General features: G+C 35.6%; 1 protein-coding gene across 1 annotated transcript; it reads left to right on the top strand.

The window, feature by feature from the left end:
- The first annotated feature begins 6 nt into the window (after positions 1–6).
- On the top strand, positions 7–6684 carry PABPC4L (poly(A) binding protein cytoplasmic 4 like). Its single transcript, XM_077761939.1, has one exon. The coding sequence runs from the start codon at positions 188–190 to the stop codon at positions 1298–1300; it is 1113 nt and encodes a 370-aa protein (XP_077618065.1). The 5' UTR covers positions 7–187; the 3' UTR covers positions 1301–6684.
- Positions 6685–12258: the final 5574 nt, after the last annotated feature.

Below are 12258 nucleotides of genomic sequence, written 5' to 3'. Positions count from 1 at the left end.
CTGCCTGTAGATGAGGCTGTTGCTCTGACCTGGTGGAACCGTACCTGAACCCCATCTCTCAGCCTCTAAGCGGTGATCCTGGGGCCACCACGCACGAGCCCGGCTCCCACTGCGGCCTGGGGACCCTCCTGCAGGAATCCCACTGAGAGCTCCTAGGGACAGCCTCGCGGTGGGGAGGGGCAAGGACATGAGCGTGGCAGCCAAGTACCGCCAGGCGTCGCTGTATGTGGGTGATCTCCATGCCGACGTCACCGAGGACTTGCTGTTCAAAAAGTTCAGCGCCGTGGGGCCTGTGCTGTCCATCCGCATCTGCAGGGACCTGGCCACCCGCCGCTCTCTGGGCTATGCCTACGTGAACTTCTTGAAGCTGGCCGATGCCCAGAGGGCCCTAGACACGATGAACTTCGACATGATAAAAGGCAAACCCGTCCGCCTCATGTGGTCTCAGCGCGACGCCTACTTAAGGAAATCGGGCATCGGGAACGTGTTCATCAAGAATCTGGACAAATCTATCGACAACAAAACCCTTTATGAACATTTTTCAGCTTTCGGGAAGATCCTGTCCTCCAAGGTGATGAGTGATGACCAAGGATCTAGGGGCTATGCATTTGTGCACTTTCAGAACCAGATCGCCGCAGACAGGGCCATCGAGGAGATGAATGGGGCTCTGCTCAAGGACTGCAGGCTGTTTGTTGGCCGATTCAAGAACCGCAAAGATCGAGAAGCCGAGCTCCGCAACAAGGCTGATGAATTCACCAATGTTTACATCAAAAACTTCGGAGATGACATGGATGATGAGAGACTGAAGGAAATTTTCAGTGAATATGGTAAAACCCTGAGTGTGAAGGTGATGACAGATTCCAGTGGGAAATCCAAAGGCTTTGGCTTTGTGAGTTTTGATAGCCACGAGGCTGCCAAAAAGGCCGTTGAAGAAATGAATGGAAAGGATATAAACGGACAGCTGCTTTTTGTAGGCCGAGCACAAAAGAAATCAGAGCGACAGGCTGAGTTAAAGCAAATGTTTGAGCAGCTGAAACAGGAAAGATTTCGGAGGTGCCAAGGCATGAAGCTCTATATTAAGAACCTCGATGACACCATTGATGATGAAAAACTGTGGAGGGAATTTTCTTCCTTTGGATCAATTAGCAGAGTCAAGATAATGCGGGAAGAAGGGCGAAGCAAAGGATTTGGCTTGATCTGTTTCTCCTCTCCTGAGGAGGCCACTAAAGCAATGGCTGAGATGAATGGCCGCATCTTGGGCTCCAAGCCGCTCTACATTGCCCTGGCCCAGAAGCCCTAGGAGAGAAACGCATAACCCAGGAAGCCAGTGTTTGCAGCAGCCGTGGGAATGAGAGTGATCTCTGCCTGACGTAGCCTCAGAACATTTCAAATCCCAGCGATGGTCGCTTAATTTAGTAAACTTTGTGATAAAAGGTTTTGTATATAAAGCTAGTTTTCTTTTATGGAAAAATAAATGAATCTTGGAAGCTTGATTCATTTTTACAGAGGCCCATCTTCAAATTACAATATTATATATTCTGATTTTGATTTAGTATTCATAGCAATAAGTATGATTAGATATATTTTTATTACATTCTGAACCATCTGCAGTGATGTAATTATTTGAGTTCATATCATATTTGCTTTCTTATTTTCATAACATTGCTAGCTTTAATTTCTTCTATGAAAATATACTAAAAATAGTTCTTATACCTAAGAATCACAAAGTGATTTATTTTTACAAACAGAAATTTTCTAATTTCTCATCTGAATTTTTTAAAAGAAACCAAAGGTTTAAGAATTGCTAGTATAAATGCAGTATGTAATTTCATTCTGAATGTTTACCGTACTAGGAAATAGTTGAATTTCTCTTCAATATATATACTGAAATGATTGTTTTTCTGATGGCTAAAACTCTAGATGGAGGTTTTTAATGTTGCCTACATATCTGATTTATAGGATATTTTGCTATTCTTTCCATTGGTAGAGTATAATTAAGGGGCTTGCTGGTTATCAAAATTGGCACTTAAATAGTAAAGCTTTAACTTCTACATTCCTTAAGTTCTAAACTTGTAGTAATTAAGGTGACAAAAAGTTAGACTTGTCTTAATTCTTTTCATATTTGTACAGCTTAGTATTATGCCTTAAGTTTTTACCAGACACCAATATTATCAAAGTCATATATGGAGAACATAGAAATTCTGTTTAACAGATATCTTTCAATCTATATTTTATATTGTTCGATGTAATGATATCTCAGGGTTCAGAAAAGTATGTTTCTTTATTTTTATGAACTCATGTCTCTTTTTATTAGACCGTTACTGCTACTGAATTATAACATTCAGTTTTAGCCTCAATTTATCAAAAGTTCAGTGATTTTCTGACAAATTGAGATTACATCAATTTGTCTGTTTTCTAGTATAATTTTTATTTTGGTCCTGTTTCTAGATCTCTCTTTCTCTCCTACCTTTGATCTGTATTACTCAACTTTGTTTTATACTTTTTTTAAAAGGGTTTTATTATATTGATTTTTATTATGTGCTATTTGAAACCCACCTTGGAAACTGAGACGAGAGTTATTTATTTACATTTAAATCATTACTTTTAAAATTCTGTTTTACCAAAGGTGTTTGGAGAATAGGTTTTTTGTTCTTGTTTTTGCTGTTTTGTTTTTCATTTTTTTTACTCTGCTTAGAGGTTTCCTGTAACCATATATTCAAATCTTCCACTTCTTATTTTACCAATACGAAAGATGTATTAAAATATTTTCTTTGGCAATACTTTAGCTGTGAAAGAATAAGAAAATCTGTTTCTATTTATATTCACATAAACTATAAGTTTATTCCTGGCACATTTTCTAGGTTAAAAGCCTCCTTTAGACAATGAAAAAAAAAATGGAAAATGAAAAACTTTACAGCAACGTACAATACCATTATGTAGACAAATCTTCTGTTAAAATTTGTTGCATTATCTTCCCAAATTTTATACAATATGTATAGATAATTTAACAATAATAGGATCATAGTATAACTTTTGTAAATTATTTTCTTTATTTTACAGTATGCAATAGTCAGCTTCTGTATCCACAAATAATTATATAATTTTAAGGAGTTTTATTCCTTCAGTGTTTGCATCATAATATAATGAATTTCCTCCTGATACACATGTATCAAGATTGTTAGCTTGTTCCCTATACCCCCTTTTTTTTTCTTCCTTCATAAACAGCTTGGAGATAAACATCCTTGCAAATTTGTATATGCTGATATATCCAATTATTTTCTTACAAAAATATGTAATTCATTGGAACTAATGTTTAAAAGGTCAGAAGTTTTTAAAACAATTTTGATGAATATTGCCCAAATGTTCTTCAGAAAATCTGTGCCATTTCCATTTCCATTATCAGTGTGGAGGACTGTCCATTTCCATATTCTCCCAGAACAAAGGATTTTGTTTAAATTGTTAGCTAATTCAACAGGAAACGTAAAGCAGAATATATCATGGTTACCTTTTTAAAATTTTTATCACTACCAAAGTTAAACAGCATTTCTTGTATCTTTTGGCCATATGTGTTTTCATATTTGTCAACCAATGTTTCATGGTTTTAGTCTGTTTTCCTTCTGGGTTGTTTTTTATTTGTGTGGATTTATGACATTTCTTTACATATTAAGAACAAAATCTTAGACTGCTTTTTCCCAATATTTTCACTTTGTTCATAGTTTTGAGGGTCATTCCAAAGTTAAATTTTTAACTCAGAATTTTCAGTCTTTTACTTCTAGCTTTGATGTCATGATTCAAAACACTTTGAACAACCCAAATGTATACACAGACACAGACACACACACGCACACACAATCAATCAAGCAGTCGGTATTATCTTCTATTACTTTCAGAGTTTTATATTCTCAATAATTTCTAAGGAAAACTATTGTCTGTGGAGTATCTTATCCACAGCCTATAGTAAATCCTTTAAAGTTGTCTTGCTTTTCAATCTTTATTAATGTGTTTGGTAAATACCTACCTTCTATAAGAATCTATATGACACTCCTATGCCTACTCTCATTCACTGGGCCTCTGAATGGAACAGGACTGGGAAGTACAGTGGGTGTGTCAAGCCTTGACATCTCTTTCTGGATAATCCAGTCTATCAAAGTCTTCAAATATTTGAACAATATTTCATAATGCTTGTAAATGGATTGTTAAGATAATATCAGGGAACTGAGTGCTATGTGCACAAGGAATTAATAGGACAGAAGATCAAATGTCTAGATGAACTGTAGCTGTAGCTTTGTGACACAATATTCTACCATTTTAGTAGAATTTGCTTATTGTTTTAATATTTACTATAAGAAATGACTAAGTTTACAAAAGTACATAATCTTGTGGATTTTCTTGATTAATTTATTTAAATTCTTGCTTTCTCAATTTTGTATGTGTGTGATACTATCAAGTAATCCTAGCTAGCAGTACAAGTTCATTCTTTGAAGAAAATTTAATCGCTACCTGTAAGTGTCTTGATAACTAAGAAGACTCTTTACTTTTCTGATAAGCATTCCAGTAAGAGCTAATTTACATAGGTGCCTTGAGCAACTCTATTCTTGCCTCCCTCTCAGCACACACATTGCCAAGTTTCTTGTATAGATGCCTGCTTGCATGCACAGCCAATTCAATAAATGTGCCTTCTAACATTTATTTACAAATTTAAAATTATTTTGGGGCACCTCGGTGGCTCAGTTGGTTAAGCATCCAACTTCAGCTCAGGTCATGGTCTCAAGGTTCATGGGTTTGAGCCCCGTGTCAGGCTCTGTGCTGACAGTTCAGAGCCTGGAGCCTGCTTCAGATTCTGTGTCTCCTCTCTCTCTGCCCCTCCTCCACTCATCCTCTAGCTCTCTCTCAAAAATAAATAAATTAAAAAAAATAAAATTAAAATTTTAAATATTTTTACATTTTTAAATGAAAATCTGTAGTTAGTAAAAATAAAGTTTTTAAAGTGGTTTAGAATTGGTAATTTCATGTTCTTAACAGTTTTTATAAATCCATTGAGAAAGAGTCAAATAAGGTTTAATCTTTAACAGTAAAGACTTGTCTAAATGACTTTTTATTTAAGTATTTCTAATTTTCTTAATATCGGTTTCTCTTAGTTGTAAACTGAAAACAACTTCCATTTTTAAATGAAGATACTCATATTTCATGTTTTAAAAGACCAACAACACATGAACTAATACTTTTTTTTATAGTTTTTATAATTATGGAACCATAATTGAGAAGAAGCACTAATACAGACGTTTCCATGAGGAATAATTGACTATTTTTAAAACACGTATGCATTTAATGCTAAAATAAAATTCAACTAAAAATCCTCAATTGAGGATTTTGAATTAGATTGCTTGTATTTAGAAAATACACTTCCTATAGTATAACTTTTTTAAGTAGATAAAAAAGCTTTTTTTATCTGCATTTTAAAGAGTAGAACAAAAGAAATATCCTCATGATATCTTTAGTTAACAGAAAATTCCAACTCACACTAGAAAAGGAAATCTTACCTAACAAAATATTCAGAGTTAAGATATCTTCAGGCACAGTATACTAAGACTTCAGTAGCACTTTGGAGTCTCTTGGCTCTTCCTCCTCCATATCTCAGCTTTACCATCAGGAAGTGGCAAGATGGCTGCCGGAATTCCTGTCCTTCTGAGAAACAGCAACATTCAGAAGGTGATGTCTTTCCTGGACCTTTTAACAACTTTCCTGCTCACTTCTCATTGTCCGTTATTGATATATAGATTAAACAAGATCTGCCACTGAGGTATTGAAGAAGTAATCAGCTTTCCAGGTTCTGTACAGAATGCCCTTATGACAGGAAGATACAAGAGTAGAAATGGATGTAGGAGTATGCATCCACAAAACCCTCAATATTTTTTATTATTTATATCTAATTTTGAATTTCAGTACTTCTTTTTCCTTTTTTCTTTTAACTTTTGCTTACGAATAGTTCTTAAAATTCCATTTTGTCTTTACAAGTGGTTTCAACGTGAGTCAAAAGGTGATTTTTTTCTACCTCAAATTGTCCAATCTTCAGGAACAAATTATACGATCTATTCTGTATAAGATTAAGTTCATTTTTGTTTGGTAATGGGACTTCGGTTTTTACATATCATACTCTATTAGGTCTAAATTAAACGTCTGCTGAAGATTTTAACTGAAAAGGTCAGATTCAGTTTAGTCACCTAAATGGGTTTCCACCAGAAAGAATTGTCAACAGATTAGAAATGGTGAAGAATTTTTCAAAACAAATCTACATTTAATAGGTATTGGTTTCTTGAATTTTAATGTAAGGTAGTCAAAGCCAAATATGTTTTCATGCATGTTGATGTTTTAGAATCATACCGCCAGAGGGAAAAGAATTCACTGTGCATACAGGCATACCTCATTTTATTGTGCTTCTCAGATACTGTGTTTCTTTCAAATTCAAGGTTTGTGGCAGCCCTGTATTAATCATGTCTATTGGTACCATTTTTCCAACAGGATCTGCTCACGTCATATTGCTTTGTCATATTTTGGTAATTCTTGCAATATTTAAAATTTCATTATTATTGTATTTGTTATGGTGATCTGTGAGCATTGTTTATGACTTGCTAAAAGCTCAGGTGATGGTTAGCATTTTTTTAACAATAAAGTATTTTTAAACTATGGTATGTACATTGTATTTTACATATGATGCTGTGGCGCACTTAATAGACTATAGTATAACGTGACATAACTTTTATTTGCACTGAGAAACCAAAAACTCATTTGACTCACTTTATTGTGACATTCACTTTATTCCAGTGGTCTACAAACAAACCCACAATATCTCTGAGGTATTCCCATATCACCAACTTTATATATTCTATATAAAGAATTTTTAAGAAAGCTCCTACTGACAATGTAATGAATAAATCTTGGGAAAAACCTAAAACATTGTGTGCCAATAAAATGGCTCCAATATATAAAGCTATGTTAACCACAAAGATAATTTAATAGGTGCTATTTTGCTCTTCCAAAATATTTGTTATTAGGTCATTTGGTACACTTAAATTATAGGAATTAACAAAATTGGACTTACCTGCAGCTTTTCAATATATTTATTTCTGTATACACTAATGTGGTATAATTTTCACTCATTTTAACCATGCAACCTATACTTAAAAAAATATAGCTGTACTAAATTCTGAGTTACAATTACACTTAGATCTGAAAAAAATACAGATGTGCTAAATTGTGAGTTATGATTACATTTAGATTTGAATCTAAGGTCAGATTACTATGCAGGTTTGCTTAGAGGAAATATTTATAGCTCTGTGTTAGTATTGTTTCATGGTCATGTCTTATCTTAGTGTTCACAGAATTCTCTAAAGCATATTGAAGTTCCCTGAATGAAACAATTGAGTCCATCAAGCAAGAGAAGAAAAATTATTCTATTAGCAGCATTCTTTGTCATAATAAAGAAAATGCTTAGCTTCTGAGAAATATTGGCAGTTTGCACAATGATATTGCATCAGGTTTTTTAACCCATTTATATTTACATCACTTAGATATTAAAAATACACCTGGCTTGAAGTTCTGCTAAATACTATAACACATTTGAGTTCCAAAGGCAATGTCACTGAAATAGTGGATGTCATGTATATATTATGTAGAGTGAATATTGGTCATGATTCACTGTGGTGCGTGTATGTGTGTGTGTGTGTGTTTAATTTGGTATTTCCGTTGGGATTTCCTTATCTCAGGAAACCATATCTCACAGTCTATAGTGAATCACAATTTTGATTTACATTTCATTTTATCTTTGTACATGTGCCAGTGGCATGCCAATGCACCACAGTTTGACATACTGCCAATCCTAGTTCCTTGAAATTAAAGGAAGCCCACGGGGCGCCTGGGTGGCTTAGTCGGTTAAGCGTCCGACTTTCGCTTAGGTCATGATCTCGCGGTTTGTGGGTTCGAGCCCCGCGTCGGGCTCTGTGCTGACTGCCAGCTCGGAGCCTGGAGCCTGTTTCAGTCTGTGACTCCCTCTCTCTCTGACCCTCCCCTGCTCACGCTGTCTCTCTCTCCTAGAAATAAATAAAACATTTAAAAAAAAAAAGAAATTAAAGGAAGCCTTTATAATAGTAATTCCAGCAAATTTTTGTTAATCAGAGAAGTGCCTCAATTTCAGTGCAAGCCAAATATTAGAATTATAAATACACTATTTTGACACATCTCGATTTTACCAAAATACCAAGGGAAGTGTTAGAGTTGATCATCTACTATTATTTGCCACTCTATTCACTAATATTTTATAGATAGTGCTTATACAAATGACATTTACATTGTATACATTACAATTGGTGAAAGGCAGTTGGCACAGAGATTATGTGGTAATCTTATTTTATTCTAATACTTGTTTTGATTTGAACCAAAAGGTTACTCCCAAATGCAAATTTGATCATGTCATGCTGCTTAAGAGCCTGTCATGGCCTTCCATTACTCTTAAAGTCAGGTGTAAATCTCTACTATAGTCCAGGAGACCTGGCATTCTTTGGTCCCTGTGCATCTTTTAATCCTTTTCTTATGCTATTATTTCCCGAAGTCGACATGCCGACAATAAACTAGTCTTATTTCAACTTCTTTAGAGTATCAAGTTAATCCCTGCCTCACTGAAAGCCTTAATTTTTTATCAGATAGTGTGCTGTCTATTGCAAAGGGTAGGAGCAATCTTCCAACTGGTTTATGAAAAAAAAATGGTGAGGGGGATTAATTGCAAGATCAAAGGAAGTAAGATATCTTCTTTTCAAAATGGAAGTATTTTTCTTTTCTTTTTTCTTTTTTTCTCACAAGGGTCAAGGAAGGCTCCGAAAGAATGTTACATGACAGAGGCAGCAGAAACTGTTCTGAAATTAGACCACATGGCCTAGTGTTTGTTGCAGGGAGAAAAAAGCAAGTCTTTTCAACAGTCAGAGAGATCACCTTTGAACATTTAGGATGTTATTTTTAAATATTTGTTATTTCTCTTAAACAAAAGCTCATTACCTTCCCTACCTATGTTTTTTCATGTTTTAAGGTATAGAATGGGCATGTTTCTTTTGTGGGAGATCAGATCTTATTCTAGAAGGAGCACTGGATGGAAACTATGCTGCCAAAAAGTAAAGCAAGTTCTAAGTCCTTAAGAAGAAGTATGGGGTGGAGAAATAACAGTCAGCATCAGGTAATTGCATCTCACCAAATATGCTGCTGGAAATTGGGTGAGGAAGTACACACGTAGCAGTGCATTGACCTAAGAAAGTGTGGGTGAAGAAGGTTGGGGAAAAATCTACCTATTGATAAAAGATATTTATCTAGTTTTTTAAAATTATTTTAAGTCCACATTAAAATATAATGTGCAGATAGAAAAATGTAGAAATTTTAAACATATAACTTGATGAATAATATAAAAGTACGTTGATTTATGTGATCACCGCTCACGTCAAGAAGCAGAACATTCCCTACACCCTCTTACTCCTTCCTATAGGGAGTATAAGTGAATAATGCAGCTGTGAAAATTATCATAGATGTCTTTTTCTTTTTTTGAGCTATAATTCGTGTACCATGAAATTTACAATTTCCAAGTGTACACTTCAGTTTTTTGTATGTACTTACAAAGTTGTACAACATCACCATTATCCAATTCCGGAACATTTTCATCATTCAAAAAGAAACCCCATGCACCTCTTAGCAGCCATTCCTTATTCTTTCTTCCTTCCAGCACCTAGCAACCATAATCTAATTTATGTAGATAAGGATCTGCCTGTTCTGAACATTACATATAAGTGGTATCATACAATATGTGCCCTTTTGTCCCTGGCTTCTTTCACTTATCTCACTTATTTTATTTTATTTTATTTTTTAATATTTTTATTTATTTCTAGGAGAGAGAGAGAGAGAGACAGCGTGAGCAGGGGAGGGTCAGAGAGAGAGGGAGTCACAGACTGAAACAGGCTCCAGGCTCTGAGCTGGCAGTCAGCACAGAGCCCGACGGGGGCTCGAACCCACGAACCGCGAGATCATGACCTAAGCGAAAGTCGGACGCTTAACCGACTAAGCCACCCAGGCGCCCCACTTATCTCACTATTTTAAAGTTGTACCCATGCTGCAGCATGCATTGTTACTTACTTCCTTCTTGGGGATGAATAACATTCCACATTCTGTTTATCCATCCGTCACTGGTTAAACACTTGTGTTGTTCCTACTTCCCAGCTATTGGGAATAATATTGTTGTGACATTTGTGTGCAAACTTTTCTGCAAATATGTATTTTCAATTCTTTTGGGCATATTGATCAACAAATTTTGTTGACCTCTTAAAAGCATCAAGTTTTGGTTTCATTAGTTTTCTCAATTATTTTTCAACTTTCCTCTTTGTATTGTGTTTTATTTATTTCTGCTTTAATTCATTCCTATTTCCTTCCTCTACTTTCTTTGGATTTAGTGTTCTTAAGAAAGAGACAACAGGCCCAAAATGGAGTCATTAGCTCCACATCAGTAAACCAAGACTTAATACCTAAGCTAACTGGAATTTCAGCCTCTCCAAGCATTTTAGCCATTAGCCAGTTGGTCTGGAATTACCCACTCAGCACTAGTGATGTAATCTGCTAGATAGACCCTCTTCCATCCTCCAAAGGAAGGTGATCTTGCCCAAAACAATACATTACTTTCTTTGTCTTGCCTCCTTTCTGCTTTTAAAAGGCTTCCATTTTGTATAGCTCTTCAGAATTCATTTCTGTTTGTTAGATAAGATGCTGCCTGATTCATGAACTGTTGATTAAAGCCAATTAGATACTCAAATTTACTTAGTTTAATTTTGTTTTTTAACCGATTTGGTGGCAGCAGCAGGACAGAAAGAGACTTCCCACAGTTTTGAGGACAGTGAGAAACACAACCATGATGCCCACATATCCTTTTTCCTGTTTCCAAGGGCCGTGGTTAATTTCCTCTTGGTTCTGAGCTCTGCCCTCTTTACATTGAGCTCTCAGTCTAATTGGCTTTCCAGTCAGGTCCCCATTTGACTGAATTCTTATGCCTCTTAGGGAGCTGCTAGTAGTTCAGACAGCAACTCCCCATTTGATTGTAAACCCCAGCCCTTGGCTCTAAACTCATATTTTATGTTGCGAAGAGCTAGCAGTTTAGTCTACAATTCCCCATTTGTTTGAAATCATTCTCCACATTCTATGTTGGGAATTGCTAGCAACAGAGGCAGTTCCCATTTATTTGCAATCTGTTTGCAAATTCTTGGGGTCTGCTCATCCAATTCTTACCCCTCATTCCCACACTGGGCCACAGTTATATCCCTTGGTTACTGCTGGTATGTTAATGTGTACAGGTTTGTCTGTTTTGTTCTGTGTAGATAAAGGTTATTGTTAATGATAATCTTGGAAGACCCCCCCCAAATAAAAGGCTATAAAAGTTGGTGGGCATGGGTTGAACACTAAAAAGTTTTTAGAACAGCTTTCAACTAACTGTAAGACTCCTGTGTTAGGATAAGTTGGTCACAAAACAAGTCAGTTTGACACTAGGTCACCTGCCAACCTTAAGAATATTTCTGTGCAACAAGGTATCCTGTAAAACACCACACAATCTCCAGCCCAATGGCACATCTCCCTATAAAGTGTTAGTTTGGTTCTTAAAGATGCAAAGACTTAACTTTAAAAAGAGGAAGAAAGAAGACAAAAAACCAATGGAATCCTTAAACTCCAAAGAGTCAAGCTTGCCACCTTCTATCATACCTGCTTATTTTATCATGGTATCCAAAGCTATAAATTTGGAGAATTACGGTCTCCAAAGCTATAAATATCTGTAAAAATGGCAAAAAATCTTACTAAAAACAACTTCAAATCACAATGCCCATTATAGAGAACATTCCAATTAGACAAGATTATCTATTGAAGAAGTGCACTTGAAAGAAAAGATTCCTGAAATAAACAAATAGAATGGGATACCTATGTTTATTGGTATGCAGAAGCTTCCTAACATCTTCAAGATTCCAAAATAGACTATTTGAAAGATTTGTTGCAAAAGTACAGTGAAAAATTAAAGATGCAAACGGTGCCTGAAACAAAAGCAATAAGACTAATGTAACTCCTATTCTTCCTCTCTATGCTCCTTTACACAGTACTCACTTTCTTTAAACTAATTTTCTGTCTGAATTGCCTTTCCATTCTGAAGAGACTATTAAATAGTTACCTTATAAAATATACCTGCCTGAGGTTGCG

This window comes from Crocuta crocuta, unplaced genomic scaffold (assembly GCF_008692635.1).
Source record: "Crocuta crocuta isolate KB4526 unplaced genomic scaffold, BGI_CrCroc_1.0 scaffold517, whole genome shotgun sequence".
Classification (NCBI taxonomy): domain Eukaryota; kingdom Metazoa; phylum Chordata; class Mammalia; order Carnivora; family Hyaenidae; genus Crocuta; species Crocuta crocuta.
This window is presented reverse-complemented; position numbering and strand designations above follow the sequence as displayed.